The sequence below is a fragment of the Alosa pseudoharengus genome, unplaced genomic scaffold (assembly GCF_046254945.1).
Source record: "Alosa pseudoharengus isolate Yale_2024_CS ecotype anadromous, Long Island Sound unplaced genomic scaffold, YU_APseudo_1.1 YU_APseudo_1.1_scf_8, whole genome shotgun sequence".
Classification (NCBI taxonomy): domain Eukaryota; kingdom Metazoa; phylum Chordata; class Actinopteri; order Clupeiformes; family Clupeidae; genus Alosa; species Alosa pseudoharengus.
Window position 1 is genome coordinate 2,068,985 of NW_027468870.1, and position 20,000 is coordinate 2,088,984.

General features: G+C 42.7%; 1 protein-coding gene across 4 annotated transcripts in view; it reads right to left on the minus strand.

Moving 5' to 3' along the window:
• Positions 1 to 15,266, minus strand: part of pcf11 (PCF11 cleavage and polyadenylation factor subunit) — an 18,907-nt gene extending 3,641 nt beyond the window's left edge. Inside the window, exons 1-11 of one of the 4 annotated variants that reach the window (XM_076274743.1) lie at positions 14,882 to 15,266; positions 11,542 to 11,667; positions 11,063 to 11,236; positions 10,773 to 10,961; positions 10,158 to 10,280; positions 4,522 to 5,540; positions 3,842 to 4,019; positions 2,706 to 2,958; positions 960 to 2,398; positions 455 to 521; positions 24 to 140 (exon numbers count right to left, since the gene is read on the minus strand). In XM_076274743.1, coding sequence (XP_076130858.1) covers positions 24 to 140; positions 455 to 521; positions 960 to 2,398; positions 2,706 to 2,958; positions 3,842 to 4,019; positions 4,522 to 5,540; positions 10,158 to 10,280; positions 10,773 to 10,961; positions 11,063 to 11,236; positions 11,542 to 11,667; positions 14,882 to 15,049 — 3,853 coding nt within the window. In that variant the 5' untranslated portion in view covers positions 15,050 to 15,266. Of the gene's footprint in view, positions 1 to 23; positions 141 to 454; positions 522 to 959; positions 2,399 to 2,705; positions 2,959 to 3,841; positions 4,020 to 4,521; positions 5,541 to 10,157; positions 10,284 to 10,772; positions 10,962 to 11,062; positions 11,237 to 11,541; positions 11,668 to 14,881 lie in introns of all 4 variants that reach the window. The other 3 variants (XM_076274744.1, XM_076274742.1, XM_076274745.1) reach the window with 3 other exon arrangements.
• Between the last annotated feature and the right edge of the window lie 4,734 nt (positions 15,267 to 20,000).

The window sequence follows — 20,000 nt, forward strand, 5'->3', positions numbered from 1 at the left end:
ATCAACATGGCCGAGACACTCACCAGTCTGAGATGCGTCTGTGGTGGCGGGCTTAATGATGCCGTTGGAGAGGAGTTTGGCCAGCAGTTCGTTGACGTCCATCTGGCCGAGGTGGTTGTCTGGCTGCCCAAACGGAGCGTCTGAGGGACACAAACGCAGATCAACACTTCTGTTCACATTCATTCGTTAGTGATGCACTGAGAAAACAAGCTGTGTGTGATCAACTGATCTGGTCCAGAGCAAAAACACCCCCCCCCACACACACACACTTCAACAGTAAAAAAGTGTATGCCCATGGTACTTACACACACACACACTTCAACAGTAAAAAAGAGTATGCCCATGGTACTTACACACACACACACTTCAACAGTAAAAAAGAGTATGCCCATGGTACTTACACACACACACACACACTTCAACAGTAAAAAAAGAGTATGCCCATGGTACTTACTTGGTTGACTGAAAGACACTGTGTTCTGTGGCATGAATGGCTGGCTGAGGTTGGACAACAGGCTCATCTGAAGGATCAGAAGTTGCAGTATGCAATAAGGAACATGACATGTGCACAATAACACACATATTGAGGCACGAGTTTGGGAAAATTCTGTTTTTAAAACTTAGTAGTATATTTTATTCTTTCGCCCTGCTCTGAAAACCAAAAGACAACGATTTTATAGTTAAAATTCTGTGGTTGATGTTTTTCATAGCAAGGTCCCATAGTTTAATACTGATTCCCCATATCTTCTACCATAGCATCCCATGTTCAGGCCATTAAACAGCCTTAGTTGCTGATATGGCTTTAAATTAATCAAAAACAAACAAAATACTATGTTTTATTATTTATCTCAATAAATTGTGTCAAAGTCATGAAGTACTTTGTAATATTTAGATGTGTGTATGGTATCTAAGCCAAAGAGCCAAGCCTGTGTTAGTGCTCTGGCAGCAGGCAGACTTACAGGCTGCTGCAGGTTCCCAACGGGAGGTCCCTGGTAGGGGCCCACGGGTCTGAAGGAGTTAGGGAACCCTGTGGAGGTGGGGACTTGCGGCACGTTGAAGTTTGGTCCTTGAGGAACGTTCTGTGGTCCGAGGAAGGGCTGTGCGTTCCCGCCGAAGGGCTCGGGGAAGCGGCTGGTCATGTAGTTGGGGGGCTGCGGGACCATAGGGCCAGGGCCCTGCGGCACGTTGAACACAGGCTGGCCCTGCGGCCTCATCTGGTTCTGGGGGGCGAAGTACCTGGGGGGTCCTGGTGGCGGTGGGCACTCGTGTCTGGGCATCCCCTGGGGTTGTCCCTCGAATCTGATTGGTCCAGGCGGGCCGGTGGGATTCTCAAAGCACATTCCAGAAGGCTGGTTGCCGCCGGGGCCGTCGAAGCGCATGGGGCCGGGCTGACCGGGCGGCCCCTCGTAGCCCGCGTTGCCGTGAGGGAAGCCCATGGGGGCCTCGAACCTCCCGGGCCCCTGCTGCTGCTGCTGCAGATGGGGGCCGCTGAACCGCGGCGGGCCCTCAAACCGGCTGGGCTGCATGGGGCTGTCGAAGCGGCTGGGCCCGGGGCCCGACGCGGGGCCCTCGAACCGGTTGTGACCCCCGGGTCGCTCAAACCGCCCGAAGCCCTGCTGAGGGTGAGGGCCGTCGAACCTCATTGGCCGGTGAGGCATGTGGCCGTCATATCTGCCCGCCCCCTCAAACCGTTTCTCGTGCTGCGGCGGTCCATCGAAGCGCGGGCCGTAGTTGGGCTCGTATCTGCCGTGGCCATCGAGGCGCGGGTTTACTGGCCCGTCGTACCGCTTGGCGCCAGGGTTCCCCTCGTAGGCGCTCGGCGGGTGTGGCCTGGGGTGCGGCCCCTCTGACCGCGGCTTCCCCACGGGCCCCGGCGGCCCATCGTAAGACGCCTGCGGCGCTTTGTGGCCGTCGAACCTCGGCGGGACGCTCGGGCTGTCGTGCCGGGGCATGCTGGGCTGCGCGCCGCCGTCGTCCGGGAGGTGCAGTAGCGCCGACCCAGCGGGCTCGCTGGGCATGCGCCCCACGGGCACGTTCCTCACAGGTCTGGGGGGAACCAGGGGCGGTTCCACCTCCATGCCCTCGTCGGAGTGGACGCTGTTGGGGCTCTCGAAGCGCGGGATGGGGCTCAGCTCGCCGGCCGGGTCCTCCTGCATCTCCAGGGGCAGCGGAGACGAGCGGCAGTATGATGGCGCGGGCGAGCGCCGAGGGTACTCCTCCTCCGGCGAACTCCTGGCCGCGCGGCCCGAGTTGGGCAAGGACCGGTCACTTTTCCTTGGCCCCTCGTGTCTGGAGAACAATTCCAGAGGGTCATCGATCGAGCGCCTAAGTGGTTCTGGATCTTCTTCTAGAGCAGACGTCGTTCTTTCATTCCCGGCTTGTTGGCGATTTCTCTCAGCTAGAGAAGAATGGAAACCAAGTGGATATTATAGATAATGCAGTTTAGTTTATCCTTTAAACAAACTAAAGTTCACATACACCTCTAAAGATGAATTTGTGGAAAGGCAAATGAAGCAACAAATAATGTGCAGATTCTCTCTATCTTGCTCACTCCACATTCACTTCATTCACTCAACAAATGTCTACTATCAAACTAATAAAAGCACCTCTAATTTAAATTAAACAAACGCATTCAAGTGTAACTTAAACAATACAGAACAACTATCAAACATGTCAACACTAGCTAAGGTGCTTTGTACCCTTACCTTGCCGCTGCACGCGCGTTCTGACTAGTTTAGATTTGTGCTCAAGGTATAACTGCTCTGCAGATAGATTACCCATCGGGGGGTGTGTGTTCATGTCTTTTCTGTCTTTGGAGGGCAACTGTCCATCATCACTTGAATCCCAAGAACTAGTTCTCTGTTTTTCCTCTTGATACTGGAAGAGCTGTCTGATCTGGTGGGCCACGTTGAGGAACTCTTCACTAGTGATTTCCCCTTCAGCGTGTCTCTTGCTTGCCTGGAATCAGAAGATCGGACAAAAATGAGAAGTGGTCAGTTTCAATGTTGCTACTTAACGGCAGATTCCTCAGAGTGTAATTAAAGATGCTGTGAGCGATTCTGTTGTTGATATCTGAACCAAACACCAAACTAAACAACAGAGGGAGCTCATCCCTCCCCTCCACAAACTCCCCTTTCCTTTCCAAAAAACTTAACAGATGATGTCATTCAGTAAAACTTTTCTTCAAAGATTCCAATAAACTCTTTTAAATCAATCAATCAATGTTTGAGTTTTGTATGTGGAACACAAGTTTTAGTTCCCAACACATTTTTTTGTGCGAGATGTCAGTAGGCTGAATCCCATTTCTCTCTTACCCCTTCCCCTTAGTTTTGCGTGTTCACGTGAGCGGAAGGGCAAATGTTAACTGTCAGCATACCATATCTGATACCCGGCGAATTGTCAGCATACCATGTCTGATACCCGGGGAATTGTCAGCACACCATGTCTGATACCCAGGGAATTGTCAGCACACCATGTCTGATACCCGGGGAATTGTCAGCATACCATGTCTGAAATGTAACTTAAGTCCAGCAAAATTCGGTGAACCTTTTTACCGCTCTTCTGATATGAATGCTGCAGAACCTACTGCTGCATAACCTACTGCTGCAGAACCTACTGCTGCCGACTCCTGGCATCTACTACAGGCAGCGATTGTGTAATTACTCCAGCTCTCCCTTATGTCTGGCTAGTGCTTTCTCATTTCCAAGGGGAATATTTTCACCCCTGTCTTGCCACTCGGTTTCGAGGGACAAGGGCTAGGGGGTAAGATGAAGGGGTAAGGGAAGAGGAAGGGGTGAGACAGAGAAATGGGATTCAGCCAGTGTAAGATGTGAAAACAAACCTTTTTCAGCAGATCTGCTTTACTTGCAGAGTTAAGAACGTCAGGGATGTGCAGATTGGCGTCGACGCTGAGGCGATTCTGTCTCTGTCGGGACGGTGTGCATCTATGAGTGGGGTTCCACGGCTTCACCCTTGGGGTGCTGGGCTTGGAAGGTGGAGACTCATCTGGATGTTTTGGACTAAAAAACAAACAACAACCAACATTTTAGCTCTAAAACAACAGTCTCAGGTCATTTAGCAGAAGCGGCACTAGTGGAAACACAGAGCACACAAAATCCAACAGAGGAAGGCAAGGAAAAGCCCAACTTGGCCAACACCTGAGGAACTGAAAGCAGCATGCGATTAAAACAGCAGAAGGAAGTAGAGTGTCTTACTGTTTGTCCTCCCATCCACTTTATCAATATTATTATATAATCAGCAGAAGGAAGTAGAGTGTCCTACTGTTTGTCCTCCCATCCACTTTATCATTTTTATTATTATTATTATATAAACAGCAGAAGGAAGTAGAGTGTCTTACTGTTTGTCCTCCCACCCACTTTATCAATATTATATAAACAGCAGAAGGAAGTAGAGTGTCTTACTGTTTGTCCTCCCATCCACTTTATCATTATTATTATTATTATTATTATTATTATTATTATTATTATTATATAAACAGCAGAAGGAAGTAGAGTGTCTTACTGTTTGTCCTCCCACCCACTCCTCCACCTCTTGATGTTCTCCTTGGTCTCGGGTGGTTCTCTGGCAGAGTAGGAGTCTCTAAGTTCCACAGCTCTCTCCTCGTGAGCACGTTTCGGCCTTCTTGGTTCTGCGTTCTTGAGAGCAGTTCTGTCCTCTCTGGTGTTGCCATGGTGACTGAGGTCTTCGGAGTGCAGGTGTTTGCCCACCCCCGGTCTAACCTTGCTGAATTTGGGCGGGGACGCGGACATGCCCTTCAGGCCCTTGGGTGATCGCCGTTCCTTCCTCTTGGGCATCGACGGGGACCTGGAGCGAGACCTGGAACGCGACCTCTTCCCACCCAGCTTGCCGATCCTGAAGTCCTGCTTCTCCTGCTTGGCCAGTGAGCCGTTGGACAGTTTACTCCTGGCGTTGGTCAGCCTCTGGTGCTCGGCCATCTTGCTGGCCTCGTCCTTCTCCTTCTTGTCCAGGCTGCGCTTCCTCTCTTTCGGTGCGTCCTCCTCCGGCTCCGCCTTCTCGTGGCGTCGCAGCCTGGGGTCCCTTCTGATGCCTTCCGAGGACTTGAGGTTTTCGGGGTCGATTTTACTCCTGCCGAGGACGTCTTTCCTGGCAGGTGATGCCGACTTGGACTTGGCCCTCTCCTCGGCAGCAGCCATGTCCTTTTTGCTCGGCCGCGTCTTCTCTTCCGCCGGCGGTTCCTTCCGAGGAATCCTCATCCTCTCTAGTTTGTTATGCTTCTCCACCGGGGGAGGCCCTCTCTTCTCAGGCACGTTTGGCAGACCGCCGAAACCCTGGGCTTCTCTCCTACTCACTGCCGGCTCCTTGGTGTGTGCAGTCACCGATTCTTTGCCATGTAAATTTGATGACCCGGCTCTGTTCAAGCGCGGATCCCGTATCGTCGCCTTCTCAGACTGCGGAGCAGGCCAGGAGTTGGGGGCCCCGCCCCCTGGTTGGGCGGCCGCAGGTGTGGGGTGGAGTGCAGCACTGGCCTGGGTGGTGGTTGGTCCCATTCGATTAAAAGCCTAGAGCATCATACAAGGAAGCAGACAGACGGGGACAATGGATGACCATGTTTCTGCTTTCAATACCAAATGATGGGATCATTCTTGAATTAATCAATAAAGTATCTATCTATCGATCTAATGAGCCTATGACACATGAACTTGCATTCTGCATGCTTTCCTTGACAAAACTAGATACAGCACCCTCCAGAATGATTGGACCCTTTGGTAAAGTTGACTAAAAACAGGTATAGAAAATCGTTTGGAGATTTATTGTGATCTTACATTGAAAACAATGAGGAGAAATTCAACCTTGAAGGGAAACAAATGTATTTGGAAAAAAAAAAAAAAAAGAAATTCTCAAAAAGACAACAAAAACATGTTGCCCACATTTATTGCCACCCCAAGAAAATCTCATAAAAAAATCTAACAGAAGCTTTTTCCTCTCAGGGTTCCCACACCTTGGGACAAATTCAAGGACTTTCTAGGCCCAATATCCTCAAATGCAAGGACCTAATGTGTCGATAAATTTCAAGCACGGGCATGGTTAAATCATGTTACCTCAGCAGACCAAGGATACCTTGTTGCAGTTTTCTTTTATTTTTGGTCATATGACAGATGGTAGGCCTATTCTATTTTCCATGTTTGTATTTTGCATAAAACTGAGCTGAAATAAACTTTTCAAAACAAGTTTAACTTGTTACCATGAACATGTTGGTTTAGTCATCAATATGTTAAATATTTGGGCAACAAACACTACATGCGGGAAACACACAGAAATCACGCTGGCCGTGTAGTTCTAACCAACGTAAATCAGGCATACGCATATGATATCGACAGAAGTGATGGCGAAATAATGGAAACATGTGGACGGAATTCTATGGAATTCTTTCCTAAAAAAGAAATTAAAGTTAAAAGAAAAATTAAAAACTTTCAAGGACCTCCATTTATTTATGTCTGTTTTCGAAAACTTTCAAGGGGCTTGCATTTTTTTTTCAGATTCACAAACTTTCAAAGACCCGTGTGAACCCTGACTTCTTTAAGTTAATCAGTGTGTCTGTAAACTTTCAGGAGTGGTTCATGACTAAAGTATGAAAGTAAAGTGACACATAGGCTAAATACACTACTCATTTTTCAACATCTGATCAACTGGAAATGTGACAAACATGCTTGGATAAAGACCCATGGTTATCTTGGTTTAATGGTTTAGTGAACACAAAATCAAGCTTCAGCCATTGCCATCTCAGTCCCCTGATCTAAACTCCATAGAAAAACAGCGGGGTGAGTCAAAGAGGAGAATGCACAAGTGTGGACCTAGGAATCTGAACAATTTGGGGAGATTTTGTACGGACGAATGGTCTTAAATCTCTTGCTTTGTATTCTCCAACTTTATGGGGTGTCATAGGAGAATATTACAAGCTGCAGTTTTATTGGCCAAGGGAGACTTAAGAAGGTATTACAAGCAGAGGTGCCAATAATTATGAGCCCAGCAGCGAAGCGGCGGCCATATAGCGAAGTGGCGGCCATATAGCGAAGCGGCGGCCATATAGCGAAGCGGCGGCCATATAGGATTAGTCAGTGTGTTTGCAGCGAAGCGGCGGCCATATAGCGAAGTGGCGGCCATATAGGTTTAGTCAGTGTGTTTGCAGCGAAGCGGCGGTCATATAGCGAAGCGGCGGCCATATAGGTTTAGTCAGTGTGTTTGCAGCGAAGCGGCGGCCATATAGCGAAGTGGCGGCCATATAGGTTTAGTCAGTGTGTTTGCAGCGAAGCGGCGGCCATATAGGTTTAGTCAGTGTGTTTTCAGCGAAGCGGCGGCCATATAGCGAAGTGGCGGCCATATAGGTTTAGTCAGTGTGTTTTCAGCGAAGCGGCGGTCATATAGGTTTAGTCAGGCCATCCTTAAAAATATTTTCGTTTGCCGTAACCCGACCGACCCTGTCAATTTAGAACCGACCCAAATATTTATTTTTTTCCCCTTTTAGTCTGACCGACTTGCCGGTTGTAAACTTGCGTTAATACTAAAATATATATAGAAATAATATCTCTTTTAGTAGGCCCAAGTATTGTAAATAAATTGCCTACATGCAAACGTGGCTCACTTAAATAAAACCCCGTGGCGTCATCTCTACACCATTAGTTTTACGCATGTCACACTATGGCCTACGCTTCGTTTCATTCACACAAACTGATAACGCTTTTACTTGGCACGAAGTTCTGGAAGAACTGTGGCCAGATCTTTTCTCATCCCTTCTCCCCCCTAGTCTAACGGTGACCGTGTCGGAGTATTGAAATTGGTTGTGGTCTATTCAGCATTTCTCATCATATGGGTCCGCAACATGGAGACTGCTGGTCTGCGGAGTCGTGGAGTGAAATTAGGCCCGGTGCTTCATCTGATAATTTGCTGCGCAGTTGATCAAGAAACCGCGGATCGACGAAAAAAGAAAACAAACGTTTCTGCTATCGATGTCATTAAACATGGAGCCCTACAATTAAGTGGTGAGCACTCATTCAATGCGCGTCTGCGTGAGAGAAACTGAAACTAATCGATAACGTTGGTATCAAAGATCCGCTTCAACCTGTTGGAAGGCTATTTATTTATTTAACGAAACTTAATAGAACGACGTTGTTTTTTGGAACTTCCTTAGAAACAGAGCAGAGACTGTATAAAACACTGTATAGCATTGAGTATTGTATAGTCAAATTTCAATATAACGTGGCCAAGAGCTAGTAGCCTTCTTTCTGGGTACATGTAGATGAGCCCTATGACCCCAAAGTCTGCCATGACCGGGCCTCAGGTCAAAGAAGTTTGAGAAAGGCTGGTCTATATAACCTGCATCAGAATGAGATTTGCAATGGTGCGCCTGAAGGCACGGGTTGAAGACCCAGTCAGTTACGTCACGATATGCACATTTGTGTAAATTCATTCCTACGTAATCACCATGACCAAAATTGTACTTTTTTTTTTACTTTGAATCTTGAAAAAAAAAAAAATTGACCTACCTACCGACCCATTTTTTATTTTTTTTGGCTGTTACTGCAAACAAAAATATTTTTAAGGATGGCCTCAGTGTGTTTTCAGCGAAGCGGCGGTCATATAGGTTTAGTCAGTGTGTTTGCAGCGAAGCGGCGGTCATATAGGTTTAGTCAGTGTGTTTTCAGCGAAGCGGCGGTCATATAGGTTTAGTCAGTGTGTTTTCAGCGAAGCGGCGGTCATATAGGTTTAGTCAGTGTGTTTTCAGCGAAGCGGCGGTCATATAGGTTTAGTCAGTGTGTTTTCAGCGAAGTGGCGGTCATATAGGTTTAGTCAGTGTTTTTTCTTCCAGATTTTTTTTTTCCTTCAGTAATTGTGTGTCAGCGATTCCCGGGATACACAAAAACAAAGCACACACTATGCACACACTCATTTACATACTCAAAAGTAGGGGATGGAGTAGGAGACAGACAAATTGACAAGCATGATTTATTTTTGCGGAGAGAATGTGCAGGACTGGGCGGTGGTCGTATTTTGTACCTCTCTGCGGTACATCTAGTTGTGAGTGACACGTTTGTATTAAAAATATTTCTTTATGAGATTGAGCTTTTTCACAAAATAGTACATAATGTGCTTCCCTTCAAGGTTGGACTTTTCTTCATTGTTTTCATTGTGAGACTACAATAAATCACCAACAGTTTATTTGTAAGACCCGATTTTTGTCAACTTTAGCAGAGGTGCCAATAACTGTACCACATGGCCAACACAGACTAGAGTATAAAATAACTGAATGATCCGAATACTCACTCTGGACTTATACAACTCTGTAGGTAATTATTAAATACTTTATTAATGTACTATAACAGGAGCATGCTGATACCACATAAAGTTTGAGACTTGGTATTATTACCTTGATACTACACAGCTATTCATTCACTAGACTTATGGAGCTCCTGAATACACAGGATTAAGAGTTTGAGCTAACAATACAACATTTACTTTCATTGACAGACAACTGACAAATGAATGACTCACATCGTAACAGTTGCTGAAAACATTGCTTGCCAGTACGCAAAGGGCTCCAAAGGGCAGGCAAAATGTTGACTTGTGCATGCATAATCAGGCAAAGTTAGGCGCAGTGGCCAAATTATTAAAGCACCAACGTTGACAGGACAATGTGTGAAGACACCGTTTGAATAGCAGCACAATACAACGGAAACGCCAATCACAATAATGTGGGATGAGCTTTGATTGCACACATTAGTGACGCTATTTAGAGACTCTAAGTTCATTGCTTTGCATGCCTTCTATTGATCTTTATGGTGAGCAATGTGGCACTGCTATATCTGTTGACTAACCCAGTGTCTGCAAGCAAAACAGAGAGAACAGAACGGCTTCTGCCACTCTAACCATCTTCACTGAGTCACTACTACACTAGTAGTCATTAGTGTTAATACAGATGCATAGTGTTTTGATTGACAGACGGGGAAAACACCACTACGACGCCGCCGTTTCTTTGCCTCCTTTGACTGGAGGCAGCTTTAGCGCACAAGTGCATTAGTTGTGTCAGCTGCTCTACTGAAGTCCAAGACTACAAATGTTACGGATCTCCCACTCTTCCCACAGCTCTTTAAGGAAAATGAAAAGGCCATCGCTGCACTCACCAGTTGCACTTTTATCTGCTCAAGCTCAAGTTCTATCCTCTTCTGCTGAAGTTCAATCAATTCCTTCTGCTTTGCGAGCAACTGCTGCCTGGCTTGTCCTTCTCCACTCAAAGAGCCTTTGGACTGCTTTATAAGATGATTGCACTTGTTTGCATAAGCATATTCATTTTTACATAATATTTTGTTCAAAAGTGTGTGTGTGTGTATTAATAAGCTGTTTACATGGTTAATGCCATATGTTCAAATCTTAATGTTTGTTGTAGTGAACTGAAAACATCGAAGCTAGACTGAGTAGTGTCCAGGTTTAGACACAGCTGCAGCTCAGCAGTCGTATGCATTTTAAAGCATACAATTTCCACTACCAAAACAAAAACAAAATTTGCATTACATTTTTAATGTGTGTATATGCGGTCAAATCCAAGGGGCTTATATGGGAATTACATGCACATAGTTCATATAGAAAATCTGCTGATAACAACCCTACCTAACACTATTTGGAATTCTGAGACTACAAAATGTAGTCACCTGTTAAATCTTTCTGGTGAACACCAGTTTTTTATGGATGATTTCACAACACTAGCCCTGCAGAAGGAATGTCATGTTTACTCAACTCACCAGTTGTACTTTGGCCTGCTCAAGCTCAAGCTCTATCTTCCTCTGCTGGAGTTCAAGCAGCTCCTTCTGCTTGGCCAGCAGCTGCTGCCTAATGGCCTGCTCCTCATTGATTTTTTTCTCGGTGGCTGATGGCGGGGGCTGTGGCGTAACGGCCTTTGGAGGAGTAGGAGTCGGAGTAGCTTCCTCACTCTGAGCAAAGAAAGACGCGTCACTTTTTAATAACCCAATTCAATGTGACGTTATAAATGAGAAGCGTGATGACTGAGGATGTATATGCATTCTGTTCTTACCTGCTTAAGAAACTTTGGGTTTACATGAATGCTCGGGTTTTGCAGAGGCTTAATGGGCCAAGCGGGATCTATTGAATTGACCTTTACATCTAATGTGTACAGTTTTGTTGCTGGGAAAATATCATCCCATGTTGAGCGCAACTTGAAGAGGCTTTTTCTAGTGTTCTCTTCCACCTAAAACAAAACGAAAAGAAAATAAAACTCAGTGTGGACCATAATAAACATCTCCTCTGAGTGCTCTGAATGCGCGACCAATGTGCAAACATCAAGTCCTGCCATTCATACCTATAAACATTTACTTCACATCAATGCTCAAGTCAACCAAACAGTGATTGTGTCAAAAGAAGTGAAATGTTTAAAATCCACAGTGGGCATTGTACGCTTTACTTTACATTGCAGTGTTAAATCCATAATTCCAAAGCCACAAAATCCAACACAAATCAACTTGAAATTACATTTTAAAAAAAATGGTTGTATACCTTTTCAAATACACAAATAAATGAAGTGACAAGGTTTTTAGCAAACACTGCAAGGTATTCCCCGCCAATGTTCTTCACTATGGAATCCACTAAGTACAAAACCGGGAGCTTCTCTGCTGCTGGCGCCTGGAGCAAGAACACAAGTTTAGAGCACAGAATCTATACAGTTTGCAAGATAGACATCATTAGCACTGGGTTAAAAAAAAGGGAAGGTTAACTCTAACTTCAAAGTCAAAAGTGCAGGCTGGTGGAACTAGGGGAAAATAATAATAATAAAAATAAAAAAAAGTGACAAAGGTCAACCACTCAGGTCTTCACAGAACAAAAAAAAAAAAAAAAAAGTGAAAGCTCAGCTACAAAAAAATCCAGCGCATGATGGGCGGTGACAGTCTGACAGTCCAAAAAGTCAAGTCCACAAAGGACAGTGTTCAGATTCTTCTCTGCAAAACATCATCCATGAGGGGGGAAAAAAGGGCAAATTGTCCATTTTCTCAGCAGCAACATTTCTTCCAGAGTGATTTCAATGTTGATTGCATGAGAGGGTTTTAAATGTCCTGTTTTGAGTTTTTTTTTTTTTTTTTAAGAATGGTACATTTTAATAGCACAGTGAAGTGTCTTAGCTTCAATGTTAATAACCCTTTGAGATGTTTAAGCACAGAAATAGGAGGATTAGGTTTTTGGTATAGTCTCAGAACATGTTCATGGGTTTGGCAAAAAGCTAACCATGTCTTCAGTCTTGTTAGGTGATTTTTAAAAAAAAAAAAAAACTTCACCCATTATAAAATGTGGAAAAGGTCTCCAAAAAGTTTTAAAAAAGAAAATTCTGTTTTCAGTGCATACACACAAAAACAGTTTTTAACAACCCCCAAGATAAAACACTGTTGTACTGTTGCTGTTAGCGACACCTTCACACTAAGAGCCAAGCACTAAAGATTGTAATGTAGGCAGTGCCTTGTTTAAACCACACTTTTTAGTCAATACAAGTTTCATTGCTGGTTAAGAAGCTGTGACTGATTTTACACAAAAATTACACTTGGAAAGAAAAAGACAAAAATCACATTTCATATTTTTTATTGTCACATTAAAATACCATTTATTCACATTTAATTCATATAAAACAAAAGCCTAAGACTCCAGTGTATCCGAATTTGTATACTAGTAGAAAATAAACAGGTTGGTGGCAGAATCCTGTAGCGGTGCAACTAGATAAACTACATGAAGCCATCAGTTGAAAACAGTCACCCCAACAAAATAGAATACTCGCATTCAATCAAAACATTCCCTTATTTTAATCACATGGGACAAGGCATCAGTATTGCATAGCCTACCCTACAAACATATGTCTGTGGTACATAGCATTATAACGAGCTGTTACAGTTAGGGGCTCACCAACACATTAACTGCCGACGTTCAACTAAATTATAAGAACTAAATTAAAAGGCCATTGAAATAATAACAGTTTGGTCTATGAAATCTAGTGTAGCACAGAAGTACACCATATACTATCCAAGTTCTTCATTGGTGAGCCGTTTACTTTTATGTTCAATTGAAAAAGTCTACATGGCCAACTTGCTGACTTAACTCTGCATTTGACAGCAGTATACCACTGACCTAGATCAATTCATTAACCAGCTGATCATATAACTACTCTGTATGTTTTAATAAAGTGAAAGTTGAAGAGACTCTCTGAAAACTGAGAAGGCCAAAATAGCACTGCCTCTTGGAGGAATCTACAGTGATTAGTCGATTTATACTACTGTAATTTGCTTGTGAATACAGAAATGTAAACTGCATTCAAAGTGCATTTTGCTAGGTTACATTGTGAGATCTAAATTTGGCCTCAGCAACATGATCTGTATGCCATGCTGGTCTGTACCGGGCATTACCATGATAACCAATTTAAGCTGTCTACAAGTGTAACGTTAGTTAGCCAGCTAGCTTGCAAGGGTTAGGATAAACTCATATGGACACTATTTCCTACATTAAATTCAACATCTAGAAATAGTGACAATTTCAAATACAATTTATTTAACTGCTGATAACAGGTGAATTCAATTAGCTCGCCGGTCTCACATCATCCAGTTAGCGCTAAAGTTAACATTACGTTAGTTTGTAAACGCAAGTGCATGCTTTTTATCGATGTTATTTCTGATAAATTTCCAAACAGCAGCTCGTAATATCTGTATTGTAACGAATATGCTTCTGATTAACGAGACTAATGCAAGTTATCAATGTATAGCAAACTAAGAGTTACCTTTCCAGCTATTTGACAAACATGTTTACTTTTGAAGTTTTCGAAAACGTAAGCATGGGATGTTAGCTGCCCAGAGACGTTATTATCAGCTAACAGCTAACGTTAATGCTAGTTAATTGCTAACATAACCCATTTAGAATAGCGGCGGAGTACTAACGTAATTTAACGTTAGTTGGGTTAACCTTTGTTTGAAATAGTTAAGACAAAATACGTTACAGCTTTATCTGAATAAAGGCGACACTTTCGGACGTGCATGTTGCCTAACAATCAGTTTGGTCGTTTTGCCAGTCATTGTTACCCAAGTTTTTGAAATGTCGCCATATCCTTTTAGGCCTCTAACATTACTAAAGCATCTGCTAACGCCAAGTTAGTGGCATTTAAACGTTAGTCATCAGAACTAGCTGAACTGTCTTAATCCTGGTGTAGTGTAAACGTTACCATTAGCTCGCAGTAACTTAACTTATGTTTCTTTAACATATGCTATGAACTTATTTTAGTCGGAGCGGAGGCTAACTGACACGCCGTTTCAACCATAAGTTAGCGTAGCATTCTCAACTAGTTCTATTCACCATTTAGGTTAGCATAGCGTTATGTAATGATGCAACGTTCGCTTTGCGAAACCACTAGCGGTAGCTAGATAATATATATATATATATATATATATATAACTATATTAGCTGACGTTTAGTTAACTACCTCGCTGAAGAACTTGCAATAACGTTAACGCCACCGAAATAGAAGCAACGTTAGCTTTCTGTTTAAATGGCCATATCAATATTTTAGTATTTTTTTCCTGAATTACCGAACAAGTTTAACTGTTACAAAGAAACTAACCTAGAATGCTAGTGAGAATAAAGTTACTCAATAGTTACCTAGGCCAACTCAAAATAACGTTATGATATAAGCTAACGTTAAATTAGCGGCCTGCATTTCTTGCAAGCTAACATTACGATTAGCAGAACGTGTCCGCCATGTTCCCATGGTCTGCTCAATAATCACACTGCTAGCTACCACTAACGTTAGCCAGCAAACGAACCATTCATTGAAGCCATATTGGCTTGAAAAGAATTCTATTTTCATAAAAACCTTGACGATTTGTGCTTCAATTATTGCGACGATATCCTTGGCGAAGTGAAGATTCTCCTCAGCAAGTATGGTCAGCATGTTGATGTGTGGTTTACTGTTGAAAGTCAAATCTTCCAGGGATGATTGGTATTCTCGACGGGCATCTTCCCTCGCTGCGTCGTCCGACATTTTGATTCGATATATTATTTAAAGTTAGGATTAAATGTATCAGCAAAATACACCCAGTGATCTACAAAGTCCATTCACTCATTCCATATTCTTCGTCTCCCCCTTTCCTGAACCAATACGATATTTCTTCAAAATATCGTTAACACTTTTCTTTCGTGTTCTTGTAACAAAACATGGCGTAGGAACTGTACTTCTTCAACAACTCATGCGTCACTGTGAGTGAAATATATGCGCCACTGCGTCACCATCCTCTGATTGGCCAGTTCCATGACGCAGGTTTCCGCTTACGTTTCACGTACTTGGTCGGCGTTCTGTAGGCCGAAATGTCCTTACTTTGTCTTTCTTTCATTCGTTCAATATGTCATCTTTGGCCTTTCACTAATATAACTCTAAAAACATACATATTCACAAATTCTCAACGGATAAAAAGGTGCTCAAAAATTGAAACAATTGTTAGCGTACAGCCATTTTCGACCTTGTAACGCCCACACACACCTATGACACACACCCACTGACCCCGCTGAACCTTGCAGGCCGAGGTTTTGTGGGAAAAGAATTTAACTGAAATTTCCATAACCCTAATTACCATGTAATTCCAATAAGGACATATGTCACAATGATTATAAAAGCTTAGCAATTAATATTTCAAAGTTTACACTCAAGAAGGGTTGATATGGTCGCTTTTCAACACGTCAATGATTGACAAAAAAAAAAAAAAAAAAAAAAAACTTCAACTGAGCACAAAATCTCCTGCTAGGGACATGCTAAGTTCTGCCATGCCAATCAGATCGCTGTAAACTAGATTTTTACAGAAAATAATTAAAATTTGCATGGTAAAAACACCTCAGTGTCATCAATTGTTCCACGATGAAGAGAACAAACTACCTCAATGATATGGGCCTATCAATCACTTTATACCACTTTTCTTTTAAAATCAAGCCACTAGATGGCTGAGTTGGAACAGATGAGTTAGACTACTGAGACATGCATACAGGACAGAGAATGTCCTTCTAATCTGAATGAATTTGTAACCTAAAGTGTCTTCTAATCTGAATGTCCTTCTAATCTGAAGTGCCTTCTAATGTGAATGGATTTGTAATCTGAAGTGTCTTCTAATCTGAATGGATTTGTAATCTGAAGTGTCTTCAATATAACTTTTTTCAAAGCCATTTGTTAGATTTTCCTTGATTGATACATGGTCATATTATAAGCTATGTCATTATGTCAAATTCAAATTCAAAGGGGCGTTATTAGCATGACTGGGTACAGTGTTGCCAAAGCTAGTGTTACACATAACACAGTAGTATCACAAGGGAAAGAAGACAGAGATGCAGCATACAATGTAGAAACATGTGAGCACAACATAGACAGTAGTCCTGTTAATAGACACAACTGCCACTGGCCTGCCTTTCCCCTCACGAGCCACCAGGTGGTGTACACACAGCACATACCGCATTATCACAACACATAGGCATACTATCTGACTAGATCTACACACAATTTGAATGAAAGGTGTCACCTTCAAGGTGCTTTACAAGAATAAAACATAGGTAGCTTCACTTTGCATTGGCTCCAGATGTGCCTTTGGATTAGGGCACAAGTAAACACTTCAGGCCAACTGAGCAGGAAGGGAAACAATGCTGGAATTTCAGTATCAAATAAGAAGTATTTTTATGATGGTTCAAAGCAGCATTAGAGTAATAAAGTGTGTTGGTTAAACACAAGTAAGTGATTTCAAAGTTACTAAAGTGTCAAAGCATGTGTTCTCAAAGTGGTTTGGACACACACACACACACACACACACACACACACACACACACACACACACACACATTCTTCTGAAGAACTGTTCCTCTCAACACTTCCAGTCTGCTGGGAAGTTCAAAGTTTATCAGAGTGTGATTTGGTGGACACAAGCCAGGTATTCCATGCCAGAGGTTACTCTGTGGTCAGTAGATTTATGTGGAAAGCATGCAATCCAACAACATACACATCTCTGTCCAAGGTTGCACAGAGAGCCTTTTCCTGTCATATGTCAGGTCTTATCGCTTTTCCAAGCACCAACTGAAATGTGGAAGGCTGCCTGCTCCTTTTCCCCGTAGCCATCTTCCTTGTTTGTACCTTATTTCCTGTGGATGCGCAGACAAGAGATGTATACTGTATTATAGAGAGATTCAAGAGATGTATACTGTATTATAGAGAGATTCAAGTGATGTATACTGTATTATAGAGAGATTCAAGGTCCAAAAAGAAATGGTCCAGGTGGGGACTAGCAAACTTTAGGACCTTCCTCCACAGAATCACTAAGAGAAATTCATGTATGATGTTGCTATTTTTACTAACTATTGGTAAACAAATGTTTGAACCGATACAATTACATAGAAATGTGTACTTATTAACTGAGCTTTGTAGAGAACTGTAAAGTTGTGATTTCTTTTTCTGTGCAACTTGCTGGCCTTCTGTTTCCAATTGTGCTGGTTTGAACCGTACTAGTAACTTCAAAGGCCTTTTTTTATCCCATGCAATTAAAAATACAGCACCAAGCAGTCCCACAAATCTGTACGATCTCTCTTTCATTGGAACAAAGAGGGGGAGTGCGTTTCTTTTGAGAGGTTTGGGGCTGAGAGGCACAGCATTATTACTGTCAAATGACGATGCTTGTTAAATCACTTGGGCAAGGTTCAGCTGTCCTGTTTAGAGAGCTGGAGCCTAATCAGTCAGGAGTTTGTTTTAGGCCGCGTCTGGCTGTGGGTGGCGGTGTGGGCAGCCTTGAGGGCACACCCACGGGTGCCCCCAGTGCCAGTTTCTGCCTGGCGTCGGCTGGGTGCTGGGAGATTAGTCTGAGAGTGAGCCTAAGCTAGCGGCACACAATGGGCATGTGAGGCTCCCATCACAGCTGACCTCTGAATGGCTCTCCAGCTCTCGCTATCGTAATCAAAACCGTAACGCTGGTTGTGGAAATTCAAAATACAGCTCATTTAGGTCAACGCTAGACTCTACTCTAAACCATGAAATGTTCCATTTGTAATTATGACCTTGGTCTTGGCCCACAACCAACTGCTATGCACTATTCCGTTTCCTCTGCTCTGGAAACTCACATCATTTTAGCATTTGCTGTTGCGTTTCAGAGGCAAGAGGGAGAGAGAGAGAGAGGGATAAAGAGAGAGAAAAAGAGAGAAGGGGGGGGGGTGTAAAATCTGTCAAACACTCTGGTGGTGACCAAAATGGTTGGACCAGGTTCTGGCTGCCTGGCCAGTCGTACTACAGAGGTTTTCGTGGTAAAATGTTGCAGCTTTTGTTTTATTAGAAATGTACTTCAGATTTATTTAGCCTTTCGTGAATGGACAAACCACAGGAGCAAGAGAACTGGGGGGGCTTTTCTTCTTCATTAACTGAAATGTATTTACATTTACAGAGCGTTCAAGACAGGCTTTTGTCTAGCAAAGTCAATATTCTGTTTTTTTAAAGTAAAGTAAAAGTAATGTGTTTTTAGCAGACTTTTTTTTAAAACTCATGAACTCGCAATGACAGGTTCAGGAATTGAATCTGGGCCAAGCAATGGTCAGGTAATAACACGAGCCATGCTCTCTGTGTATAGTATATATATATATATATATATATATATATATATATATATATATATATATATATACTTATACTTATACGAGCCATGCTCTCTGTGTATAGTATATATATATATATACTTATACTTATACGAGCCATGCTCTCTGTGTGACTGAGCTCCACATCTCAGCAGTGCGGCAGTGGGGCGCTACGCTGGGGGTTTTGTAACATACCAGTCAGCCGTGTCCCATGGTTACAGTTTTTTACAATTGTTTACACACGTTTTCAAAACTCTGTGTCTATTTTTCAAAACTCCACACACAAAACACACAACTGCTCACACAAAATGCAAAATGCCTCAAATCTCCAGCAAAATGACACACAACATTCAAAATGTCAAAAACACATGTTTAAAGCAAACATTCGCCTCACATTACAAACACTTTTGTCATAATATGACATTTTGGATACATCATGTACACAGTTGCTCAAAACCTAAAGCTCTTCTGTCTTAGGCTTTCTATATGTATTTCCATACAAGAGTGAAAGTTACGGTATCAACAAAGAGAAGTTGAAATACACAGTAAAAATGCAAGCAATATTGAAACCAAAAATAGGGATTTTTCCCAAATAATTTGCTGTTGTGAATACAGTATTTTACAGCAAACAAGAAAAAAAGCAAAGAAGAATACAGTGACCACCAGATGTACATTTTGAAAACACTGATTTTGTTTTTTTTCTAAAGACAAGTGTGTGTGTGTGTGTGTGTGTGTGTGTGTGGGGGGGGGGGGGGGGGGGGTCGTGTACAGTATGTATTCATAGGCCTATAGACCCTTTCAACTGCAGAAACAAACAATTCTACAGTAAGCGTTCCTAAGGCATTTCTGGAGGCACAGAAAAATGTATTGAGCTAATGGTACTGTAACATGGGGACAAACAAAAATAGAGTAAAAAGACAAATTTTACATAAAGTCAACTTTTTGTAGAACATTACTGTAAGCTAAAGTCCGATTGCTGTATTTTCTCTATTTTTACAGTAAAGTATCTGCATTGGTTCTGAATATTTCAACCGGAAATCCTCTAGGAGCAGATTGAAAGGGTCTATACCTATATAGAGAGTATATCTATTCATAGACCTATACTAAGGCAATGATTGGATGGTGTTCAGTAAAGTAAAGAGTGTTTGCACATGTGAAGAGAAAGAGTGAAGCACTGGTGATTTAGTGTGGCATTTTGATGGGTTGTGTTTGAAGAACGAAATCAAGTTACTTCCTGTTAGATTTTTGTGTGTTAGGTAGAAAATTGTGTGTGGTGTTTTGCAAAATGTGTTTTAGTCAATTGAAAACTGAGTCAAACACTGAGAATTAGTGTATGGTTTTGCAGATTT